The following is a 27148-nucleotide window of genomic DNA, read 5'->3' on the forward strand; positions in this document are numbered from 1 at the left end:
GTGGTCCCCTTCAATTCCCCTCCAAAATCAAAAATTGGGAGAAATTCTGAATGCTGGATCATAAATATGTCGCGGGTTCACCTAATTATAGGAGAGCGAAAACCCGTGTTAATTGACACTGATTATAACTGCATTGAAAAACTAAATCTTTTCCCAAAATGTCTTGAACAAACTGGAATACACCGCTAATAATTGTTTTCCATACATTAAAAAAAAAAAAAAAAAAAAAAACGGGTGTTGATTCCCAAATATTTATATATATATTGCGGGACCCAACACCCTTTTTTTTTTTTTTTTTTTTTTTTTTTATAAACCAATAGGTACGTCCACAGGTTGTGAACTGCAAATACACATATCGCTGGCGTCGGGCCAAAACTTTGTACCTCCAAAATCGACACTTTTCAGGAGACCCCAAAAATGTTTGTTCAACCATTAACATTACATCAGCAAGGAAACCAAGCCATTTCCAATACCTGAGATTGGTCAATAACTCGTAAAAATGATACCCACACTGGCCAAAAATAAATATTTTTGAAAAAAAAAAAACGGGAAATTTGCCAAGTTGTGAGATTTCAATATGTACAAAAGTGCTTCTATCTTTGTCCTAAACGCTGAATTTATTTTTGTCCAAGTACTTGTGTCAATGTTGAGCATGTTTAAGTATTGCTTGCTTTATTTTACCATTTTTTGTTGAAGCACCAAGTGAAGATGTAGACTTTTATTTTACATTCTAGTGCTAGCCACGTAGTGTATTTGTTATGTCACTTATGTCCATTTTTTTTTTCTTTTACATTTTTATATTTTGGGATGAAACTGAACACAATATGTGTGACATCCCAAAATCATAAAAATGTCTAATAAATAAATGGACATAAGTGTTTTTCACATAGCAGGGATGTTATACATTTCCCAATGGTTGATTTTTATTCTCTCACTAAGCCTATAGTCCGAATTTGAACTCAACTGAGCGAGTGTTTCTTCGTCATCCTGCTCAAGAAGAAAGGTGACCTAAATGGTGGAGCTCTCTTTTAGCTTCTTTTTGCACAAATGGCATTCCCTTACTTGTGACTTTTTGCACCCTTTGATTTATTTTGCTCCAACTGCTGTAATCATGCTGCAACGTGCACAAACATTGGAGTTCATCCTACAAAACATCCACCTTCACACCACATACATGTTTTTGTTTTTTTTTTAAACATTGAATTAGTCTTGAAAGAACCCATTGACTAAGATATTGACAAAACTGCTAGAACAGAGAGTGTGGGTGGTGGTATGCATGGTGAGCAGAGAGTTGTACAGACTAATCAAAACAGACGTCTACTACTTGCTAATCAAGCGTTTAATCATTTTTTGTGCATTTCTTTTGTTTTATTTCATTTGTTAGGTCTGTAACTGTGAGCAGTCTCTTAAGTTGTGCACCCAATAACGCCAGTCGAATGGATCGTGATTGCACTTATAGGAAAACGTACTTCTCACTTATAAGCAGACGGAAGTAAAAGCGTAGGAAGACAATGATTCCTTAGAGTGAGTTGTTGTTGTGAAGAGCTAATGAAAGCGCCGCAGGCTGTGCTGGCCCTCAGGTAAACACTTGTGTTCTTTCCCTTTGAAATGGACTCGCAAGCGGAACATGAATCCCGATCACGACGCGGCGTCACACAGGGTTTGTCACGGGCGACTTCTCGGTGGGCCTCAAAGCCGCGAAATGACTCGCGCCTCCACCTGGAGGACGATAAATAAAGCGATGAAATGAGGAGCCACTCCGAGGACCCGGGCCAGATGCGCAGGGGCCGAACTTTCACCCGCTGAACCGCCCCACCCGTCCACATGCTCCCTTTTTTTTTTTTTTTTAATAAAGCGCCCGTACAGCACTGCAGGTACCAGAGGCCCGCAGGTAAACAGCTAATGAAATCCCTTTCTCCCTCTCCGACTAAATCATCTAAATAGCAAGCAGCACCTCAGGCGCCCAGGCAGACAGATGGCAGGGAACCAGTCGGATTCATAGAGGGGGTTGGTTGGGGGAGGGGTGGGGGGGTGTTGATGCAGCGTGAGAATGATGTCTGCTAAACACACCAGTTTTTACTCGGGAGATTATCGCCATACCTTAACCGTTAATTGATTTTATTTACGTGATTGCGAAACAATATCAACAAGAATTAGTTTGGTACGGACGAGGATTAGGGACAGTGAAGGGGGGGGGGGGGGGGGATTCTGACTTTAATCTCAGTATTCTCACTTTATCACTTTAATCTCAGAATTCTGCCTTTAAAGCGAGAACTCTCACTTTAATCTCAGAATTCTGACTTTGTGACGAAAAGCTATGAATTGTGGGGGGGTAGTCAGAAAGTCAGAATTCTGAGAATAGTCAGATCAGAATTCTCAGATTATAATCAGAATTCTAACTTTAAAGTCAGAATTCTGAGAATAAAGTGAGAATTCTCACTTCCCTGGTTTGGACTGTCTGTTCAAATAGCATAGAAAATGAATGGACCGCAAACATTTCCCTGAGGAACACCATTCTGCTGATTGTTACTTTTTGTGACTGTTGGAACCTTCCTGTGCAAAATTATGCGTTCTATTTCCTCCAAGGATGCTTTTATGGACGTATATGAGGCACAGTCATGCTGGAAATGAAAAAGGGGCTTTTGCAAACTGTTTCCACAAAGTTTAAAGTACACAATTGTCCAAAATGATCAAATAAGACCACACTAAAAAACTAAAGCCTAAATCCTGACAAATTGATTAAACAGGTGTGTCATACTGTAGAGGACCACAGTTGTGTGTTGTACGGAGGTCTTGTTCTCTTTATTGCTCCTTATTCTGATAAGAAGCAATAAACAGTTTCACTCTATTCGCCTTTGCAACTCTCAATCAAGCTGAGAGGTAACCTTTAAGTTCTCAAACAATTGATGAGAGGAAAAAAAACAAAACAAAAAAACGATCCCACACCTGCCACTTAGGGACCACTTACTGGCCCGTAATCACTTTTGTTTAAGGACTCATAGAATCAGAGCCGTTCTGGAGGCGAGTGAAATTGCGGCGCGAGACGTCGGACCAAGTTTCAAATTAATCTGCGGCACTCTTGGCCAAATCTAAGGTTTTTCCGAACGGCATGAGACTCACTCGAATGGTTTTGTTTTGCTTGTTTGTTTGTTTGTTTGTTTGTTTTCTTTACTAAAGAAATTAATTAATCTCAGCAGAAATATTCCCTCTACTGCTTGAAAATCTTTGGTGGTGCCACACAAAACATTTTATGTTTACCAAAGCTCATACAGACAATTCGGTTCATACCAACTCACTTTCTGCAGCACATCTGGAGGTTGAACTTGAAACTGTCGAAAGGCAGTAGTGTTAATTTCGTCAACAAAAACTCAACCAAAATAATTTCGTCAACACACATTTTTCACCAGACTAAAACTAGCCTAGACTAGACTAAAACCCTCATTAATAAACAATATGTGTGACTAAATCGGTATGCATTTTCGTCAACTAATGACACGAAAATGTCCTTCACTTAATAAAAACTGGACTAAAATCTATGGACATTTTAGTTCATGAACAAAAAGGAGACGGAAATGACTGAAAAATGATTTTGAAAATGATTTTGTAAGACCTTGTAATGGTCTTGGTAATGGTTCTGCTACACAGCAGAAATACATGGGACAGACAGGAGGTGAATTCATGGTAATAGGTAATAAAAAAATAAAAATAAAAAAGTAAATAGCCACTGTAATTGTTTTTCATTAAAAAGATGAGAAAACTTGATGTGAAATAGTTTTAGATTCAAAAAGCTTCAATAAATCTGCTGACAAAAAAAAATATATATACAGGGGTAAAATGGTGTCCTGACTAAAACTAGACTAAAACCTTGACATATTTTGTTGACTAAAACTAGTTGAATAAAATGATGTTTTCTTGGACTAAAATCAAGACTAAACTGCTAGATTTTATAGTCGACTAAAAGTTGCCTAAATAAAAATGGGATGAGGTTAACTAACTGTTAAAACTAACAAGTGTGACTAAAATTGTACTAAAACTAAGACTAATTTTAAAAATGGCAGACAAAATTAACACTAAAAGGCAGTAACTAGTTGGGCTAAATTGAATTATGCACTGGTTCATGCTCACCACAGCCCATCTAGGCAGAAAGTTATTGGTTTGAACCGTCTTTGGAGTGTACCGCAGCCCATCAGGCCCATTTGTAGGTTAATAAAAACAAACAAACTGCCACACCAGACACATTTTATACTGAAATTTATACTAACAATATTTTAACCACAGCCCGTCTAAGCAGCAAACTAGCTGGACTCAACTAACTGATGTCATTTTCTGGTTGAAGTAGTCCCACCACACCAGACACTTAACTGAACCCTTTTTGTGTTGAAAGTTACTATTGGCTGAACTGCTGCGGATGTTTACTGCAGCCCATCTAAGCAGCTGACTAATTGTACCCTCTGCTGATTGGAAAAAGTCCCACACCTGACGCATTTAGATGTTTACCACTGCCCATCAGGCCAGTACGCCAGCTGGGATGAACTGGTTTTGATGTTTACTGCAGCCCATCTAGGCGAAAAAGCCGTTGGACTGAACTGAATTTTGCCCACTGCCCACCTGTGTAACACATATGCCTCCAGTGCCGAACATCAGCTCATTTATCGGAGCAAAAGAGCAGTCAAAGTTCATACGATCAATAAAATTTTGGAATCTGAGGAAATCCGCTGCCTCCAGCTGTCCTTTACGGATGTCATACCAGTGAGTCACCGTTAAGCCGCGTGCTTAGTGCGACTAAGCAGCAGAAAGAGAGCAAGGGAAAAAAAATGCAGCAAAATAATAACACTAACTTCCAGGAAAAGTCCATCATCAGCGTCCCAGGAAAAAAATGCCTGTAGCGTCGGAGTCGTAAGCCTGCGTGAAAGCTGCCCTGCGGCACTGCAGACACTAATGTGCCACCTCCCTCCAGCCAAACATGCCCACGAGCTCCTCTGCACCAGCTGAAGCTTTTATCCACTAGTGGAAGCAGACGCTCAGTGAGTAATAGCGGCCACCGAGGACCACTGCACCTCACTTTGTTTCGTTGAATGACAGCTTATGTGCCAACTCAGCAACATCGATCTCATTTTTTTTTTTTTTACTTTATTTCACACCTCTTTTGTAAGTACAGCTTGACGTGTGTACATCAAGTCACAAGTTTTCCAAATTATCTTTTTTTGTGTAGTCAAGGTACCACTGTATTACTGCATTACCATTAACAAAGGGATGGACTATAATTCTACCAGGTCTTTTCACCATATAAAGCCTGAACCATGACATATATGCGAGAAAATTCAGATTCTTTGTAAATGGAATATTTATTGGTCCTTTTGAAGAAACAAACAAACAAAATTGTGGGGAGAAATTAACTTCCACATATGACATTAGATTTGTATCATATTTGATACATCCGGTCACAAATGCTCTGAATTCATACATTTTCAATTTTCAAAAATATAATAATAAACAGACGTATGAAACATATTAGTATTTCCAAAAATCAGAAAGAACATTTCCCACTATTAGTAAGTATAGGTTTCTCCTTTCTGGGGCGACCTTGCAAGCTGGATGATACTGCCCTCTAATGGATTATGCATGTGGCAGATCATATACATCAGGGTTTTAATGTGGGGAAAAAATATACTCATGAAATAGAGGGCTCAAAATATCTTGTATTTAATAGGATATGTTTGGCGTTATGTTTACATTCAAATTCTGAGCTGCTGCTGCCAACGCGAGTTGCACGCTGTGATCCCAAGATTAAAATTTCAACAGCCTGCGCCTTCATACTTGTAAATGGAGATGCCCTCTCTCACATCCAAGAACTATTTCACACAACATGTACACTGTAAAAAGAGAAGGAAGGGAGCTCTTCTTGTATTATTTTTTGTTTAAATAATTTTTAGATTTATTACTTTATTTGTTGTGTTCTATGCTTTCTCGTCAATCTTAAGTTGTTAAAAGCTGCAGATGTGTTTTTTTTAGATGTGTTGTCTTAATTACATTTCATAAAACCAGTTCATTTCTTTACATTCGCTTTTTTTATGTTTTTACATTGAGATTTCATGATAGTGTTTGTTTTATCAAGGTTACCACTGTACTTCCTTGACACCAACTATAGTACTACAATACTACTTTTTTTTATTTAGACACTGTTTTGGTGGCAGTTTTTGCACATTTACTGTGTTTCAGAAAGAGTACCAAAACACAAATTGATGAGTTTTTAAAATAAACACAAAAAGGCGCTTGTGACTTGGTGAATCATAAAAATATGGGGGATTCCTGTAATGTAGTAGCGTAGCTTTAAATCTTCCCAGACGGAATTACTGCTGCACAGCAATGACATCACTTTCTGTGTCCCCGACTGCATTCATCCGCCCTCATTCATCCTCTCCTTGGCTTATCTCTCCCTCTTCCTCCTCCTCCTCTTGTGAAACTTTCCCTCATCTCCTCGCAGTGGGGCAACTATTGGCTAATGGAGTGCGGCAGAATTAATTGTGTCTCTGGCTGCCAGAGCTGCTTAGTTAGTCCGACTGCAGGTGAAGGAGGGAGGACTGCGCCCCGCTGTTGGCCCGGATGTCCAAACAGTCGGCATCCGTGACATTTTCCCCCCAGTGTATCGGCACTTTGACGGGCATCCTGCTGCACGGCCCCCTATCTTGCACCAAGAGCGACGGATTGTCATATGTCCCGAAAACGCGATTGAATGTGTGTGTGCGTGCATGTTGGTCATGCTCTGACCAAATAAATAGCGAACGGAAAAATGATGATGTCGTCAAGGGCCAAGGTCATAAATTTGAAAACTGATTTGTTTAACAAATGGTCATATTGGTAATACAGCTGGCCAGTATTATTGCCCATGTGTGCATGTTTGGGCTGAGGCTCAGCTTACTAACCCAAAGATTGGCTTGGGTTCAGCCCGTGAGACAATGTTTGAGTCGAGGATCATCGTATGTGTCAATCTTTAAGTTGAGACTCAGCCTGTGCATCATTTTTTGAGTCGAAGATCAGCCGTGTCAAACACTACAAAAACAGTTAGGGCAAAGATCACCCAATTTGCATCCAAAAGGGACTGACCGATAGTTGGCTCGATTTAACACAACTTTCTGACAGGCTTTATAAAAACGACCCAGAAAATTGGGTTAAAATGAGGTAAGCGGTCCATTTATTTACCCAAATTGGGTTACTTATTTTTTAAGCAAATCTTTTTAGTGAGGCTGAAGGCCATCTATTAGTCTTGGTCGTGCATCAATCTTTGAGTTGAGGCTTGGCTTACCCTATCTTAGTTTATCTTAGCTTATTTTAGCGTCAATCACCCCCAAAAACAGTTAGATCAAAATGACCAAATTGGATGTGTTGTACAAAACAACACCGAAATTTGAGTTGTGGTTGTTTTATATGAACCAACTCAACTTTTTTTTAGGGTTAGATAGTTGGGTCAATTTGACCCAAGTAATGGATCAGTCCATCATTGACCCAACTGTTTTTAGAGTGAGGCTTAGGCCATGCACCAATTTTGGCCATGTGTTGTTAATGTTGTTATATGTTAATATTAATTAAAGACTCCAAATCATCCATACGTCTCAGAGCTTGTTTGTTTATGTACCCTACAACTGGCTGGAGTTAAGTTCAGGGTACCGCCGCCTCACCCCTAAATCAGCTGCGATAGTCTCCAATTTCCCCAATTACCCTAATGAGGACAAATGCACAGAAAATGGTTGGCGAGACACAGAATTTCTAGCCTTTAAATTGCACATTTAGTGCAACACTACACAAAATAATATTTAGGAATTGCCAGATGGGAATAAAATAGGTTAGTTTCTTCCAGAGTCAACAGTTAATTGAAGACAAAAAGGGATAGAAAATACAATGGGGAAAAAAAAAAGAGGCTGAGTAAAAAGGAAGTTTAAGATTGTAAACGCAGAGCTATCAAAGGCATTGTTAAATGGCTTTAGGTGGAATTAGCCCGCACAACACATAGAGAGAGTCGTAAAAAGAGAAAGATGTAGGTCGGGGGAGAGAAAAACAAAACAACTTTGTGGTGGGATTATTCTGCCCTCAAGTGGTAGTGAGGAGTGGTGCAGCTGCTGGTTAGGATTTCACACACTTGCATGGGCTGAGGTGGAAATATGTACAGTATTTTATTTTTGAAGACTTGGGTTATATCGGTAGAGGCCTACAATAGACAACGTGCTTTTAATACAACAGTGCATATTGAACTACAGACCAAACACAGATTACATGCATACATACACACCAATGCATGTACACTGTTAGGATAATAAATACAAAATCAAATCCCACAATTAGAAGATATTTATAACAATTGTGCTGCCTGCCACCAACCTGCTATGACTCAAACCAAATGTCCACACCCTCTACCGCCCTTTTCCATTTGTACTCCAGGGAAATTACACATCATGCCATCTGAAGGCAACAAAGGAAACTCTATTCCGGTGAGTTTCTTTTTTTCTGTGTGCGTTTTTCTTTTTTTTAACTCCTCTTTTCCAGCTTCTGTGCTCCAGATCAATTTGTTTCTTTGAGGACGGCTCGTAAGGAGAGCACTGAACAGCTCCAGCCGTCATTGTCTGCCCCGAGCCGTGTTCCATCACCAGACCAGACAGATCAGTGGTGGTGGATGGAAGTGCACTTCAAAGCTGAAAACAATCAGATCAGTCGTCACCATTTAGCTCGTGCTTGTCTCAACGTGTAAGATTGACACAACGCCTTGACCAAAGAGTGACATATGGCTGACCTTTGACTTCAATTTCTCACTTGTTTTGCACCCCAAAATTGACACGAGGTGAAAACAATTAGCCTCGGCTTGAGCCAATTTGGCCCAAATATTTGGAATCCTTTACAATGTAAATACACTGAAAAGATGGGTCTTGACTCTATGACTCTGGTTCTATTTTTACAATCACTATGAAGCTGATCACAAAATGAAAGCAGGAAGACCCACATGCAAGCGAGACGAGGCAGGAGGAAGTTTGGGTTTGATGTCAGACAAAGAGCCAACGGCAATGACTAGGAATAGGATGGATGTGAAGAAGAGGATGGATTGCACCCAACAAGAACCTCAAATGATCTGAAACTCATGGAACAAAGAATATAACTTGAGCAATAAGAAAGGGAGCTGATTGGCTGGATGCACCAGTTCAGTTTGGTACTGTATAACGTTTTGTTACCATTGCAAAGGGGCCACTTGAGGACCTTTGAGCCTCAACTGTTAAGATGACAAAAGGTTGAAAATGCATTCATTGTAGCTGTAACTTTACTCACTTAGCTGTGTGCATGGAATAAACTAAAATTTTGCTTTGGACAAAATGAAATTGCAGCTTGCGGGAGTCTTTAATTGCACTTTACCAAAAGGCAGAGGCGACTTCTTTTGAAATGAGACAACTGTGAAGAGCCAACAAGTGTCACCAGGGTAAATTGCTGCTCAAATTGCTGAGGGTCCGGCGGGATGGGGATAATAGAGGAGCATGCGCAGGGTTTGGAGGTACACAGGATGTGACTTTTACAACTTTCTCTTTGTTATTGGAGTCTGCAGAGAGCAAACACGGTGACATGTTGATTAGCAGACTAATTTGGTGAATGAAAGCTTCTGTATACAGCAGACACATACACACATTGTTTTTAGATTACTCAGTTTTTATTAAAAAAAAAAAAAAAGTAGCAATGTGCAATTTGTTCAGCGTTTTTTGGCTTTTCAAAAACATCAAGCGAATATTCAAAAAGTCAACTCCTTTTACACATTCCTAATTAAAAACTCCATGAGAGCAGCACGTTTCTGCAGCCCCTCAGCTTCCACTACTGCAGACCTGACACCTTCTGGTTGCTGAGAGGCGATACAAGCGTGACACCATTCCACCATGAAGTCATCCCAGTTCATTTCACACAAATTATTAGTGTTGTTCCGATAACGTTTTTTTGGCTCCCCGATACCCAGCTTTGAATTATCGGCCGATACCATACCAATACTTAAGGTTTTTTCCTCAACATGAAAAAGCTGTCCTGCTATTGGTTCAGAGCATTCAACTCAACTTTATTTATAATGCGCTTTAAGAACAGGCGTTGCTGTATACAAAGTGCTGTACATAAACATCAGTTTTGCAGTAAACAAGAACAAAGCAAACATTTTGAAGTGTGAATAGTTTTTGTTTTTTTACAAGTAAATAAAAATAAGAAGTAGTGAATAAAGAAAAATACATAAATAAGTAGACTAAATATCAAACTCATACACGCCACAAAACACCAAGAACAAGTCTCATGTTGCGCCAAAAGCCGAAGAATACAGATGCGTTTTAAGACGTCTTTTAACAGAGGATAACGAGGGGGACTGCCAAATATTTAGTGGTAGGCCGTTCCCTATGGCGACCCTCTTTGACAGAGGAACACACGGGCGGTAGTTTGTGTCGCTCTTTTCCAACTCTGGTCCAAGACAACGGCATAGATAATCAAATGAGTTCTTGGAGATGCGAAAATCTTTAATCCACTGGGCCTCCGTGTAGGTTGAAACAACTGCTTCCCACCATTCCGATGTTTTCATGTGCATCCAAGACCCTGTGGCGAACACACCCAATCGGTAGTAAGCACAAATCTGAAAGACAAAAAAACACAATACAAGTTCAACAAATCCATAGTTCATTAGTATGTTTTGAAATGATCAAATCGATTGATTTACATGACAGGACCAGCATTCTTTACACTGGTAAACGTGTACCATATTACAGTTTATATGTATAAATATATAAAGGCACAATGGAAACTCAAGTCTGTGTCAAGAGTAGTTATTCTACATTCTCACGGCCAAATGTCGGACACCAATCCAGTTTAAGTCCATTCTTAAGTACCGTGTTCTATGTTTTTCCAATTGCAATGAGATTGTGCAAACGTGCACCATTTTAACATGGGCTAGGTATTGTGCATGACGAACAGTAAGTTGAAACATCCTCGTGTTTGATTTTGGACCTAATGGTTGCATTTGATACCAATCTTTTTATTGTTGCTGGAGTGAAACTTACATGAATAACGTCTAACTTATCATCCATTTCTTTTCTTCTATTATTTGCAGTGGCAGAGGAACTACATACATAATATAATTTTCCACGTAGGCCTACACATTTTATTGCACAAAAATAAGGACGACAATCGAATATTGAATTACATAAAACGAAACATAAAATAACAGTGAAAACACCAGAAACACAATTATTTACATGCACTTACCTTTTCAAGATGGCCGGCTCATGTCGATAATAAACACGTGAAACAAAACGGCTCGTTTAAAACTTCCGAATGGCTGCAGAATTGGAATTGTAGATATAAATAAATAAATGCACAAAACAAAAAGGCACATATTTGAACCCCTGATACGAAAGACTATAAAACAGCATTGTATTTGTAGGTGTCGAGCGATTCACGGCAAAATAACGTTAGATCATGAGTAGAGTTGGCGGTAACGGCAAAAATAACCAGTGTGAAAAACAAAAAAAAAAAAAGTCGAGACTCCATAAGTAACGAAGACTCCATTAGTTGGCAGGGATGTTGACCAAGAACAGTGACTCGCGTACTTGCTCCATATAGTGAACTTCGAAAGTCACGATTACAATGTATGCAATATCATATACATACGTTTTAAACTTACTAGTGGCATTCTTTGCGACTGCTTGGCGTAAGCGTCCGTCGTGCACCTCACGATCAAGCGTCTCAATGGCCAGGGCGCTCCACCTCAGCTTTTTCAGACGTCTTCGAACACTCAGGCGGATCAACGCTTCCCGTCTTCACCGTGAACTTCGCTAAGCTTTCATTATTTCAAGGAAAAAAAAATAACAACAGCATGCACAAAACTAGAAGTTCGTTTCCACCCAACCTCATCCGTTGTGTCGCACGAAATGACGATGCTGGCTTGTCGGCCGCTTTTTATGACGCCACCGTGCTGGTTTGGCCTTCTGTTTTACTCTTACCGTCACTTGCTGGACAGGAGGGGTAGTGCAGGTTGTTTTTCCATTACTACAGTTAAGTCAGTTACAAAATAAATACAGTTTTAAAGAAGTGGTCCGACGGATTTCCATTGCTATTTGTAAACACGAAATTCAAAACTGACGCTCCAGGAAGTCGAGGACAGCGGCTCACTAGAAACGAGCGTGAAACCAGTCCACCAATAAGAATCGGGGGGTTAGCACAGCTAAATTTGCATCTGCAGCTGAGCTGGAGGTAAAACGTTGAGAAGAAACGTACATGCCAAAACAATGAAGCTACTACTTTTTTCAGTCAAAAGTGAAATATTCATTTAAAATAATAATAATAATAATAATAATAATAATAATAATAATAATAATAATAATAATAATAATAAGAGACCGTGAAACAGTAATGATTATAGTAGTACGGTACCACGCCACACGGTGGCGCCTCTTTAATTTGTTATGCTCCTTCCTCCTTTTTAACTATACATATTTTTCATGGACTGAGTTGTGGTATTGTTGTAAATAGCGAGGGGAAATAAATAAATAAATAAATCATTGCAGCAATTTTATAGAAAGTGAGATGTGAAGCCATCCCACTAAGGTGTTGCGCCAAAATACAAAAAAAAAACTATTCCGATGATTATTTTCAGCAATTGTAGCAAGTTTGCAAAAGAAAAGTTACTGGGGGAAGGGGGTGGTGGGACAAATTCTCACTGGAGCGCTGTATGTACTCCCATGATGAATTCCCCCCCAAGATGTAATAATAATAAAAATAAATAAAATTAAAAAAAATCACCTGATGGTTAAAATTGGTGGGTGGGGGGGGGGGGGGTACATTATTCTAATGCATTTCAACAGGAAATAATTTGCTACTGCACTTTGGCAAAAATGTGTGATGTTTGATGTTGGCTTTTGGCTAACATCTGCTAGTTAGCTTGTACTAGCTAACTAACCTTTTTCCTCTGACGCCGGGCCCCGGTTCATAATTATTTTATGGAATATGGAAGAAACATCTGTCTTTTCCCTTGACTTTGTTTGAATTGATGGAATTGTACCATTAAGGCAGCCGAGCGAATTGATGCCAGCCAACATGGACGGCGAAAAAATTACAAGGTGGAAGTGACGATACATGCAAGTGACCTATTGAATGGAATATGGATGAGTGAGTTCTCGAACCATCAATTAGATGATGGACAGACGCCTCTCTGCAAGGCATCTTAACAACTTGTCGTTTTGCATTCCAAAAGAATGATAGAATTTGTGGTTGGGAAGCACCCCTAAAGCGCCATGTTTCATCAGCATACCACTGAACAAAAAAAAAATACCACACCTTATTGACAAAAATGAAGTGCAAAATAAAAAAACATCCTCAGCCATCCATTTGCTTTGTATATTCATAATACATGAAGTGGCTAGCCTGAGGCAGAGCAACTTAACAGCTCTCCGAGGCCCGTTTGAATTGTAAAACACGGCGCGCGCCATGCTCTATTTCCTCCTTCCCATTCTGTTTTCCACCCTGACATGGAATCCATGATGCAATGAGGCCACACATGGATTGAGTTGAGGGGTTTAGAGGAATCCCAGGTTGTGGCGGTTGCCATGCCGTCGCCACGGCGACCATATTGCTGCCACCGGCGTTAAAAATGGAACCAAGCTGGAGCTGGTGAACATTCATCTGTGTTCATTTTCGTACTTTTTGTTTTTATGGTTATTGTTAGTGCTTTTAAAATGTGTATGATACTTCAAAATCGAGAGTTCTATTGCTTTTATGGTAACCATCCGTTTTCTATACTTATCATTTTCAGGGTCACGGAAAGCTGAATGAAGCCTTTCCCTCATATTACTTCTACTCCAAAAAGTTGCATTTTTTTACAGACAGTGAAGTATTTGTAACGGTCTTCTGCGTGTTCTCCTCCCACATCCACGCTGTCCGAGTCCATCAAAACAGACGCCATAAAAGTGCTGTGTCATCTCAAGTGTCCACTCATTCATCCCTCATCACTCCTGCTGTTTTCTCAGCATCGTCACGTTCACGTGCGTGTCAATGTGTCTTTGTGTCAAGCCGCCCCAGAGGTGTGGCGAGCGATGTGATTTATTGCTGGGGGAAGCACAAAAAGACCTGCTTGCTCTCAATCACTTGTGTTGACAAGTGCACTTCACCATTTTATATTGTGAATTAAAATCAAGCAGCCTTTGGAGTGTCATTAAGGGTTGGTGGGGGGGGGGGGGGGGGGTGTGGGGGGGGGGGGGGGGTCCACATGCGGTCCATAACGAAATGATGAAGTGAACGTGCTGGACTACCAAATCATCATTATAAGTTGTCTCACATCAGTGTCTCGTCCCCCAATGAAGTGAATGCTCATGTTAGCGGCGTGTCATCAAATATTTAGCTCCTCTGTCAAGATAACGCTTTTTTTGTGATTTGGCTTCAACTTGGGGAGGCTGTGATAGAATTAAAAGGGCTAAGAAGCCTCAGGGTGAATCTTTCATTTTTTATTCATACATCATATTAAAATGCTTCTTCAAAATATCCTTTGTGATTTAAGATGCACATGGGTTTTATTCTATTCTCTATACTGTAAAAATGATGCTAGTTTTAAAAATAACTTTAAAATAAGAACATTGAAATGAATGTAAACAACATCAGTATGCCACTAATTTTAATCATTCTTTGCATCGAAGAGTGTTGCGGCGTCATTTTCAGTCCGTTGCTTGACAAAGATAGGGTGGTCAGGCGTCCTGATTTTAATTTTCAGTGATGTGTCCTGCGTCCTGTGCAACCATAAGCAGGATGCTAGTTTGTCCTCCTTTTTAGAGAAAATGAGCTACGATTGAGTTTATGTGACCCAATATCAGCCCCAGCCCACGTTTGTCACAACTAGTCTGTTATTGGGCAAGAATGGCTTCAGTTAGAAATCTTGTATTATCATTGGTTCAATAAATGTAAACAAAGCTATGTGTGGCTATCTGACTACGTCATATCCTCACGATCTTCTTTGCGAGCAGCAAAAAGGCATCAAAAAGGCAGCGCCAGCAAAAATGTCCAACATCTTTTAATATTGAATGGACGAAAGAGCACAATTTCCTGGCCAAAAGCAATCGAGACTCGTTTCACGGTTTCTGAACGCTTTGCTGGTGCGATGTGGACATGAGCCGTCAGGGCAAAGCAGTTATAGAATGTCACACGGGGACGGAAAAGCATAAAAGCAAGAGGCTAGCAGCAGGTGCGTCATCATTGACGACATTTTTTCCTTATTTGCTTTTCAAAATAAGTTATGTTTTGTGGCACGTTGCACTTTTACAGAAGCATGTCACTGCTTAAGTGGTTTAAAAACGGTACTGTAAACTAGTTGTGAAAAATAAGTTTGACTTTTTATTGATATTTTTTACCATTTAGTTACACAAATATGATCTATAAACATGCAAAGCTTTATTGTTGATGAAAATACACCGTGAGTCTGATGTTCAATGTGCCCTCGTTTTCTGTTGGGGTTAGGTTCCAAAAAACACCCACAATAAATGAAATCTGTGATGTGGTTATCTTTATGTTTTATAAATGTTTTAAGGCTCTAAAACATCTCACCACACAGTTTATACACTTTTCTCATCGAGGCATTTACATTTTCTCACATTTCTCTCTGGTTTAAACATTCTCAATATTCAAACCATAAATTTCGGAGACAGCAGATTGTGATTAGCATTAGCATCAAGCTATCGGAGAACTAACTGGTGGTTATGCTTATTTTTCAATTATACTGTCATTTCCCTCAGTTATTCAGCCCCCTATCAGGAGTTCTGGGTGAATGGCCTGTGCTTGATGGCTCAAGAATGTCAATCTCAGACAGAGCACATCTTTCCAGTGTATAAGTACCCGATGGTCCCCCTCCCCCGTCCTGCGCCTCCCTCATTTTATAGGATGTGACTGGAGACTGGAATGTCGTCAGCCATGTTTTCTCCGTCCCTCCTTGAGCGCATCGACCATGGCATACATAATGAAAGCATACGTGAGTGAGTGCAGGTGCAGCAAGCTACTTTGAGTTCCCCCCCCCCCCCTTATCATGCGAGATGTTCACCCAGCTGCTTCGCACATACAGAGAATAAGAAATGCTGCAATATGACATCAAATAATTGGATCCCAGTGTGAGATATGGAAATTTGCACATGGGCATTGGTTTTCATGAAGCTGTCAGAATGGCTGCATTAGCATACGCGCGGAGAGAGACTCCGCTACTTTAAAAGTCAGCTTTATGAAATCCTACATTGCAGTCTGCCAGACTGAACACTCGAGTACACGCACGTAACTAACTGAAAAAAATGCTGATTATTCTTCTTGCATATTTTTCTTTTGTTTATACTTGACATGGGTCATTTCCTGCGCCGTTATGTTGCCATAGAAACCTCACTTGGCCAATTGTCTTCGCATTGCAAATTTATTGAACAATCATTGAAATTGAAAAATCACAAGCAAAAGATCACTGGATTACATAAGAAAGAAAAGAAAATTGAAATCCTGTTACGAGGCTGTTGTTTTGTTTTTACGGCAAAAGAATCCATTTGCTTAAAGTCAACACGTTTCTTGGGTTTTGTGCTATTTTGTCCAAACAAGAGTTCTCAGCGTCTATTTTTTTTTGGTCTATTTGGCAAAAATGCGTCCAACTAAATATCGATACTATTGCTCCTGACATCAATATCGATACTGACCTGAGATCATGATCATGAGATCCCAGCATCACTTTTTATTCTCTCTATAGTCTGCACTGCTACAGACTCAACTCTCCTCACAACTTGTACAATCCGCTAAGCGACACACGTTGCAAACTCAAAGCCAAAGTGAAGATCAGCGATGCCCAAGACACTGTCTAGTCGCGATGTTAAAAAAGTTGCCTCCATTTTGTGATCAAATTGGTGATCGGTTATCGTTGATCGCAGATAGGTTTAAAAAAAAAAGTCCTGAAAATCATAAGCACACTGAATTAAATATTCAAATTGTGTACATGTTAGAGTGGCTACAATATATTAAATCAAGAAAAGTATTATTAAACAGTTCTGTTAAACATTTGAGTGCAAAACATTAGCATTTAATTTTATAGATCAGTTTATATTAAGTTTGTTCAGGTACAATTTGTAGCCTATATAGCTTTTATGTGCTTTAATAGAATCAATATTTAATTTCGTTTTAAATAAGACTCTATAATCTGTTTTAATCTATAATATCCTTCAGAAAAAAACAGCCAGCCTATACTTATAGTCGGCTATTCCACAAAGATGTATTGCGCTTGCGTTAGCGGTTCTCATTACGACCGGCTTAGGTTACGTTGCCTGCGTCGTAAAGCGAGGACCTCCTGTATTTCAACATTTGCCATAGCGGATTTGCATTCGGCTACACAACCTCCCCTCCCTCCCCGCAGAAGAAGAGCATCCTCCAAGCTAATCACTTTTTCACTCCAGCCTCAGCATCATCCTCTTCCTCCTCCTCATCTTCATCCTGCTCTGAGAAGAGGCGAGCCGAGAACGCGTCTTCTGCCTCTTCTTCTTCTGTGTGTGTGTGTGTATATTTGTTTTAGCCGACTCAGCGTGCACCACAAGACGGACATGTTGTGCCTCGCGGTCCCGCCGCTTGTGCTGGTGCTGCTCGCCTCCAGCCTCCAGGCCGCCGCTGCCGCCGCCGCCGCCGCCGCCGCGACCGACGTGCGGAGCGTAAAGGAGGCGGAAAAAACGGGCAATTTCATGGAGGACGAACAGTGGCTGTCCACCATTTCCCAGTACAGCCGCAAGATCAAGCACTGGAACCGCTTCAGAGACGTAAGTTCGTGCGCTATAATGCGACAAAAATGAGACGCATCAACCACCAAACACTTTGTAGCACGGCAACTTGGCAAAACTTGTTTATTTAAAAACAACTGGGGTGCGTTGTTTACCATGAAGAATTAAAACCTCAACAAAACTGAACTATATGACATCTTTAGAAGAAAAAAATGATTCTTCTTGTTTTTATATGGTTCAATGAAATTGGCATTATTAGTTGGCTGCAGGGAAACTAGTCTAATGCTGTTAATAGCGTACTGAAAATGTTTCATATGAGGCAAAAATTGATCCGCATCACTTCCTCTTGTATCTTCACTTGGGGCTTTTCGTAATAACAAGCAATTAACGGGGTGCATGCACATCCATCTAATGTGGGCGATATACTGCTTCCTTCCTCCGACGTGTCCCGGGAGCTTTCCTAAACAAGAGAATTAAGCAAGTGCAGCGGCGGGGTGGAGATGGATTGATGTGCAAATTCCCCCCACGGAGCGGGCTCAAGCGAGGCTGCGGGGATTGATCAACCAACGCCTGCAGGCTGTTCATGATGCATTAGCTGTGTCTGTGAATGTATGGATGGTTTTTTTTTTTAACCTCCGGCTATGGAAAACTGATTGCAAATGACCCTCAATAGGATTTGGACATTATTGGATTAGCTTCCATATGAATTAGGTTAATTGCGTTTTAATTGATCTGGGGTGGATTCTGCAGCTTGTGAGTAGTATCATTTTAGGATTTGAAACGTGAGTGTCAGTCATATTGCTTGATGATCTACATGAGGACAACATAAGATCTTCTCGGGATGTGGAGAAACTGCGTTGTCATTGGTGATCTCTTCCATGTGGATCATGTGTGTCCCGGAGGATGAGGTGCATGTGAAAATAGGAAAGGGATTAGTTGGACTACACGATAGTCACTATGTCCCATGGAACTGTGCTTGGGCTGGTAATGAAATTGTGTTATTGCAGGATTATAAATCACTAAGTTTTGCTCCAGAATATCCAAGTGGAAGCCTCACTCTGAATTCTTGCAACAGCCCTCCAAACACATTCAGCATACTTGACCACGTTGCCATTGAGATTTATGCAAGAGTTGCATCTTTCTAACTCATTTATGTGTTTGTAGTTTACATGACAAGCTAGTGGACCTGCAACACTGCTCGGGTCCACCCTTGTGAATATAAAGCACAGTGTATGTCGTAGACAAATTTGCTCTACGAAATACATTTGATCTCGACCTAACACCAACAAAATTATCCATCCATCCATCCATCCATCCATCCATCCATCCATCCATCCATCCATCCATCCATCCATCCATCCATCCATCCATCCATCCATCCATCCATTTTCTTAACTGCGTTTCCTCATAAGGGTCGCGGGGGGTGCTGGAGCCTATCCCAGCTGGCTTCGGGCAGTAGTTGGGGTACACCCTGAACTGGTTGCCAGCCAATCACAGGGCAACTACCACACTCACAAACACACCTAGGGACAATTCGGAGCGCCCAATTAACCTGCCATGCATGTCTTTGGAATGTGGGAGGAGACCGGAGTACCCGGAGAAGACCCACGCAGGCACGGGGAGAACATGCAAACTCCAGCCAGGAAGGCACCAACAAAATTAGCCTATGCTAAATGGTTATCAATCACGATTAGCATTAGTGCGTAAACAATTAGACCCGCCATTTAGGTAAACAAACACTATATCTATCTATATAAAACATTATATCTATATATTACACAGGTAAAAGTGTCTTAAAAGTCATTAACAAGTCATTAAAAAGTCAGTAACATTTTTAGTCTACCTATTTTTAAAGTGGACTTTTCCCCACAGCCTTAATGTCAACTTGACATTGTCAAGTCATAGAATCTTGCTCCGGTAAAACAAATATTCGCACATTAGCTTCTTTGCACTCAGTATCTTACGTTAGTGAGCTGTACTAATACATTCACAATTCATGCCCCAAACCAGTCTCTGTACTGTCTATTACGTCAATATCTTCTCAATTAGATGCATAAAGTACACGGAAGTTGGTTTCTGTTCGACCAGCTATCGGTTAGCAACGCTGATGCTAACTTAGCATACCTATCTTGTGGATTTTGTAGTGATGGATGAAGTTAGATGTCAGAATTATTGTGTTATCTTTGTGTTGCATACATGCACGTTGCATTTTCTTTTCCCTGAATTAAAATCACTTTTCTTTCACACACGAAATAAGGCAGATCTTGCTTCACCGATATAAACATTATCTGATCACGTGCACAGATGTCAGGTTGATTTTGTCCAGGCTGGGTCCCGTTTGAATGAGTTCATTGAAGACTCCAAATAGGTCGAGAGATGTCACTATGATTTAAAAAAAAAATTAAAAAATTAACTCGCCTCTTGCTTGAAATCATCTGGGATAGGCTCCAGCCTACCGGAGAATCTAATGAGGACAAGTGCTATAGAAAACGGATTAATGGACTTCGTCCAACCACACTCCATGTCTGTGCCGTTCAAATAATCAGTGAAAATACACACGTAAACGATGCATTTCATTTTCTAGTTATTTTTGCAAAGGCAGGATTTTTCTGTTTTTCTTAAATCTCATTAGATTGTACAAGTATTGTCAGAATGTTACACTACTGTGTATGTGGAACAACCAATTAACTCATTCACTGCCAATGACGACTATAGACGTCAAAAATCCAAGCAAACAGCCAGTGCAAATTTTGACAAGAAATTTGAATTTAGTTTTAGTTATACATTGTTTTCATTCAGAGTTATTAATCCCAATTGTTATTAATAACAACAATGACAACAATTTCATTACTAAGTGCTACCATCGTGCATAGTGATTGGTCTTGGTCTTACTGAGACCACAAACTGGGTCTCGACCTCCAGAAGTCAATTTAGTCGACTAAAATTGCTCTTTATTTTTTTTGACTAAAGTTGGATTAAAACTCAAATACAATCAGGTGACTAAGTTATGACTAAGGCTTTAATTATATTTAGTCAGAAGATTATAACTAAAACTAAATTGAAATTTCTTTTTTTTTTAATTAAAATTTTTATTTAATTTTATTTAATTTTATTTTTGACGTCTATAGTCGTCATTGGCAGTGAATGAGTTAAAGATGAGAGTGTGAGCGATATAAAGATGTCACGCGTCGTATTTTTTGTCTTCATTTATCATCAAAGCTGCAGTGAAAGGCACGCTCGCTCATTTTTGCATCTCTTGTGATCAGAGCTCCCAGCGGTGTGTGGGCTCACATTTGCATGTGTGTGTGTTAAAGGCCAGCAGTGATGGTGGTGTCTCTGCAGCTGATTAGGATGACAGGAGAAGCAACATAGAAGCGAGCCACTGAGCCTCCTGGAGGTTTGGGCGAGGTGGGGGCTTTCCAACAGAAAGCTCTTTGATTTCAGCTTGCTGCCGTAGCAACGCCAATCTGTGTGCGTGCGTGCGCCACGGTGTCAAAATGCAGCGAGCGTCTCTGGGAGTTTGATGACTCTATCCCGCTCCCGGGGCCAGCTACAAGCCGCATGGAACGCATCCTTTGCTGGGAATTGTCCTCCGCGAGAAGCGGCGGCGCACGCTTTATATAATCATCCGTATAATATGCAATCAACTGGCGTTGCTCCTTGCGAACTTGACAATGAGCGAGCGCCGGTCGGTCTCTGGGAATTACATGCACTCAGCGCAGTCGTCATAGGTATTCCGATTACACAAATTGATGTTGACTCGCACAGTCCATCGAGAGAAGCGTGCTGAATATTAATCCAACGCTGGAAAGCAATAATCAAAGCTACTGCACATGAAAGAGGAGCGCTCCTCCTCCTCCTCCTCCTCATCGTCATCCTTCCATAAACACACTAAGATGCACATCGCAAAGGCAACGCACAATACACAAGCAGCAGAGTGAATACTGTAAATATTTAATATGTATTCCCGGTAAGAGCAGAGCGGGGATAACAGGACTCTTTCACTTCCAATACATCCACGCTCCAATTCAATCTATTTCACAAGAAGACAAGCGGATTAGATTTAACAGTTACAGTCAACAAATAATAGAATTCAATCCTTTAATCTGACAGGTGCACTCAACGTTTCATTCCACTAATGCATCAAATCCATCCGGGCGAAGAAACGCGGGGAACCACAAAGAAGCAGATGGGGAATGCACAGAAGACATTTCTAACTCTTTTGACAGAATCTTATGAAGTATTTTGGATCCTAGATGCATGAATGTAGTATGAACTTGACAGGCTTTTTTTTTTTTTTTTTGTCTCAGACCTGAGTCAGACTCTTTGGCATTTGATACGGATTTGTCTCGGACTATGTTTTTATTCTTGACGTCCTCATTCAAAAGAGACATCAAATTAAGTTTTTTCAGATTATCCAAATAGATCAGCATTGACATTGGCCACCCAGTAACCATGACTACCAGGCAGCAAGCCATCTGATTGGGGGGTCCAGACTTTTTCCTCCGAAGACCACATACAGAAAAAGCAAAGGATGCTATAGCCAATTTTTATTTTTATTTCTTTTTTTAATCAAGCATGCCAAAATCAGTTTTAACTAGTGTTGTTCCGATACGATACTGGTATCGGCAGAGGTGCCGATACTGGATTAAACCAGTGGTATCGGTATCGGTGACTACTCACAAGTAACATGCCGATACCATTAATTCCAACGCTAATCTAGGATTTTGGAGGCAGCATCTTGTGTCTTGCTGGTGTGCGACATTCACTGATATGTGACATGTTCACTGCATGCCAAGCTAAGATATCCTATTGGCCCTTGAATGCTCTGAACCAATGGCAGGACAGCTTTTTCATGTTGAGAAAAAAAAAAACCTTAAGTATCGGTATCGGCCGATACTGCAAAGCTGGGTATCGGTATCGGGAGCCAAAAAACGGTATCGGAACAACACTAGTTTTAACAAAAAGCTACCTGTACAGCTTTCTATAAAGCAAATAATTTAGGATTTAAAAAAAAATTATATTTAAACTCTGCGACCCACTAAAATTCATGCAACAAACAGCAGCTGTAAAGTAAATTACAAAGGAGTTCTTTTCCTTATAAGTTTTACAAGTAATGTATAAAAGTGCAGCTGTGCAAAACGAGGAAGCTTATTGTGAAAGATGTATAAAATGCAGACACATACCATATTGTGAAACAAAAGGAAAATTCATCGTTATACTGTACATATTTATGTATAGTTCCCATTTTAAGCACATTAACTTTCACGCCTCTCACAAGAGAAAATGTGATTATGTCTGTGAGGCTTGGGCGTACACCAGTTCATTTTACTCGTCGCACATACGGCACTAAATCAAAAATAAATTCAATACATACGATTGCCCCATTTCCCTTGTGAAAATGATACTGTCCGTGATATCGCCCAAGCATGAAATTGGACCAAAGTTCCGCTGATTTGGAACGCAGAGGCGATATGAACTCGATGATGAATAGGGCTCAGCAATGCAAGTTTTCTCAGTATGAAACTGTTTATTACTGGCATTCATCATGTATGTCAGCGTGCATTGATGATGCCATTTTTGCATACCCCTCTCCCTCCCTTATTTTCATTCTCCTTACTTGGTGTGCAGCGCGTGCCCGCTACAGCCTTATCAGAATCCAACACACCTCTCTCCTATTTCTGCAGCCCAGGACCACCCGGTCTGGTCTGTGCTTGCTAGTTAATAAGTTTACGCCAATCTCATGACACACATCAGACCCCACCATTCACATACACATTAACTATGCAGTAGGGCGCTTGGCAAAGCTACTGGCCATCCTTACGATTGCAGAACTTTCCTTCCAGCACATCCACAATCACCTGAGAGAACAGTTGAGAGAGTGTAATTCACAAGTCTATAAGTATATGGTGTAGGAGATACCAATACTGTACATCCCATTGGAAATGAATGGAAATTCTATTAGTCGGTTCTGTTGTTGATAGTATTGCTATACTGTATTGTATGCGCCACATGCTACTCACTAGCCTGTCTATTACGTTTACCATTATATTTTATCATTAAGCAAATAGTTTTTAAGTCAAAGTTATGTGGTTGTTTGAAATACACATGTAGTGCTTTTTGTTTTATATTTAGTTGTGTGAATGCTGAGAGCGTTCACTATATTTTTTTAATTCCCTCATATTTTGTCCTTCAACTCCTTCTACATTTCTCGACCAATTCCAACCATTCCAACTTCAACATGTTGCAAAAATTCACGCTATGTGGGCTATTATTTTTCTCATTTCTAACAGTCACCATTCTCTACCAGTTCAACATTTTTCACCTCAAAAAACCCATTCATTTGATTGAAACATTCAAAAATTCACTCCCATTTGAAATTCAAAGTGTTCAACTCATTCAATCCACCTTGGGATCAATGATCACCACTCCCCTACATAGCAAAAATAAAATAAAAATGCACTAAATATTGCATTTTTTTTTCCCCACCAGCACAATTTGTTAGGGTAAGCGCTTGTGTTATGTCTTAGGGTTCGTATCGTTCCTATTGAAAATTCCAAACATTCACTTCATTCAATTCACCTTGCCATTACATCTGATATATTTCACCCATGCAAAATATTGCCACTTTCACATAATTCGACATTGTTGACCCACAAATTCCCATTCATTGCCAAAGACATACTGTATTCAACAATTAATTCCCATTCGACATTCAAAATGGTCATCTAATTCAATTTACCTTGGGGAGGATTTTCAACATTCTCACAATTCCCACATCCCGAAAAAATTCTTCATTTTTCACACACATATTGTACCTTTTCACCAATAACATTTCACCTAGTTCCATATAATTAACTATCATTCAATATAATTCCACATCATTCAATCCATGCATTTTCACCACTACCTCCAACTCATTCAATAAAATTTGACATATTTCCAACATTCCACCTCATTCAATATGATTCCACGTTTCTTTCTATTCTTTTTTTTTTCATTCAGCATTTGAGCATTCACATTCACATCCCATTTCTCCATAAATTGCTTCTTCTAGTTTGACAACAAACTTGAACTGGGAGTGACATGAAACAGCTTGAAGCCTCTTTTTTGAAGATCTGCTGACGATGCCAAATTGCTGCTTGTTGTGAAGTGAGTCAGTTGAGTTCACCACCAGCCAGCCAGCTCTCGTATCTCAAGCAAAGAAAAAAACGAATAAATGTATCTCAACCAGTCTAAACGAAAGTTCGCATCCCCAAATGAACCTACAAGTCGGATCACAAAGTGTATCTCAGGGAGAAGACAGTATAAGTCATTCTAGGAAGCGGGTCTACAGTAGCTTTGCAGCTCATGCATAAGGGTCTCTGCTGCGCTGATGCAGATGTGAATGACGATAAGAGCTCATCAAAAATCCATTAGTCGAGCTCGTCATGATGCTTGCTCCTTATCGGAGCCCAGATTAGGCATGAGACTGCACAAAGTCCAGAGGTGTGTTGATGAAGCGGGCACCTTCATCCGCCTCAAGAGACAGGAGATATTTTGGGGGTTTGTGGGGCAGGTAGGGGGCGACTGCTGGTGTGTTGTGAGACGTTTCTGGCTTCCCACCAAAAGCCTACGTGGGCTGTAATTGAAGCGGAGGGGAAAATAAATGCCTGTCTCCATGCTGCAGTGTTAGTCCACTTGTGAAGGACGCAGGTGCTGCAGAAGAGCAGGGCGTGAATTTGCAAATCAATAACAAACAGGAAGAAATATCAAATTCATTTAGCTGCTACACAGCCTCCAAACAGAAGAGACTAAAAGCTTCGGAGGAGAGGAAAAAAAAAAAGTCTTTTCGAGCATTCTTTTTGTTCTCGGTCTTGCTTCGCAGGTGGCAGAAAGCTCTGCCTGCAAGCACTTCTCACGCATGATGTCTCCCAGTGACCTGCTTCTGCTTCTACGACACCTGAACACTGCAGTATGCTACAAACAGACCGCTCACTCTTGAAAAATACATCCAATAATAAGCTATTTAAGCACTCAGTTCAATGTAAATGCAAATAAGCTACTTTTATAACAAAGATTTTAAGTGATTTATTTTGTTTGTAAGATAAGGCTTTTTTCTTGCTATCCTTACCCAATAGCCTAGAAATATGAAGAGACAGGAGATTGTTGTCACATGTACTAAACAGCCAGTATGTACCAGAAATTCCATCAATGTTGCTGTCTGACCAGTTTTCTTGTCATTTTTTTCCCATCTATTTTGTATGAACATCCAGTTCTTGGATTGTCACTTTTGACTGCCTTCACTGTGCTCCATGTTATATGCAATGCCTTGGAAATTCTTTTATACCTTCCTCCTGACTGATGCTTTTCAACGAAATCCCTCTGATGGAAGCTCTCCGAGAATGACGGTTAATATGTCGTCAGGAAAAGCCTACTTGAACATCTGAACGTTATTTGGGGTTAATCAGAGGCACTTGAAATGACGCCTGGTTCCAGTCATTTGTTAAATCAGTCCGGTGGTCGGTTGATTAGTTGGACGATTGGCAGGTTAGGATACCATATTTTCCGCACTATAAGGCGCACCTCACTATAAGGCTCACCTTCAATGTATGACATATTTGCACACTTTTTCCATATATAAGGCGCACCGCACTATAAGGCGCACCGCATTATAAGGCACACCTTCAATGAATGACATATTTTAAAACTTTTTTTCATATAAAGGTGCTACAGTAGAGGCTGGGGTTACGTTATGCATCCATTAGATGGTGCTGCGCTAAAGGGAATGTCAACAAAACAGTCAGATAGGTCAGTCAAACTTTATTAATAGATTACAAACCAGCTTTCTGACAACTCCATTCACTCCCAAAATGAATAAACAGCTGTTTTATTATTTTCTCTGAGGTAAAGTATTAGTATTAGCTAGGGATCCAAGATGGCGGGATCTTCCGTGCATGCGCGTCACCGATCGTGCAGGGTCACGATAGCGTCTTGACAGCAAGACCTGTTCCGTCTCAATATTGATCCATATATAAGGCGCACTGGATTATAAGGCGCATGGTCAGCTTTTCAAAAAATTGAAGGCTTTTAGGTGCGCCTTATAGTGCGGAAAATACGGTAATTGTTTTTTTTTTTTTTGGGGGGGGGGGGGCAGTAAGTTGGCAATCATTTGTTTGTAATGTAGTCAAGTGAGCTCTTGGGTTAGCTGTTTGGTTTTTCAGTCACGTGGTCACTCAGTGGTTTAACAGTTGGGGCATTCAGTCCATCCACGTGGTTTGTTGGTTTGTCTGTCATTCTGTCAAGGTGGCTTTGTCAGTTGTTGGTTTCAGACTGGAGGTTTCTTGGTCATTGGTTGGTCAATTAGTTGGTTGGCTGAAAGCCGCTTTGTGATTCTGTTGGCTAGT

The 27148-nt window shown here is 40.3% G+C and overlaps 2 protein-coding genes across 5 annotated transcripts in view; one reads left to right on the forward strand and one right to left on the reverse strand.

Annotated features, from left to right (window-relative positions):
• The window catches only part of LOC144001625 (uncharacterized), a 54194-nt gene extending 42024 nt beyond the window's left edge, over positions 1-12170 (reverse strand). Inside the window, exons 1-2 of one of the 4 annotated variants that reach the window (XR_013278531.1) lie at positions 11678-12170; positions 9693-10630 (exon numbers count right to left, since the gene is read on the reverse strand). The gene's annotated coding sequence lies outside the window, so the exon portion shown is untranslated. Of the gene's footprint in view, positions 1-4608; positions 4800-4838; positions 4966-9692; positions 10631-11677 lie in introns of those variants that run through there. The other 3 variants (XM_077496110.1, XM_077496113.1, XM_077496112.1) reach the window with 3 other exon arrangements.
• Positions 12171-17445: 5275 nt separating this feature from the next.
• Positions 17446-27148, forward strand: part of spock2 (SPARC (osteonectin), cwcv and kazal like domains proteoglycan 2) — a 32121-nt gene continuing 22418 nt past the window's right edge. Inside the window, exon 1 of the mRNA XM_077495730.1 lies at positions 17446-17801. Within this exon, the coding sequence (XP_077351856.1) occupies positions 17592-17801 (210 nt within the window). The 5' untranslated portion in view covers positions 17446-17591. The remainder of the gene's footprint in view (positions 17802-27148) is intronic.

This window comes from Festucalex cinctus, chromosome 14 (assembly GCF_051991245.1).
Source record: "Festucalex cinctus isolate MCC-2025b chromosome 14, RoL_Fcin_1.0, whole genome shotgun sequence".
Lineage (NCBI taxonomy): Eukaryota > Metazoa > Chordata > Actinopteri > Syngnathiformes > Syngnathidae > Festucalex > Festucalex cinctus.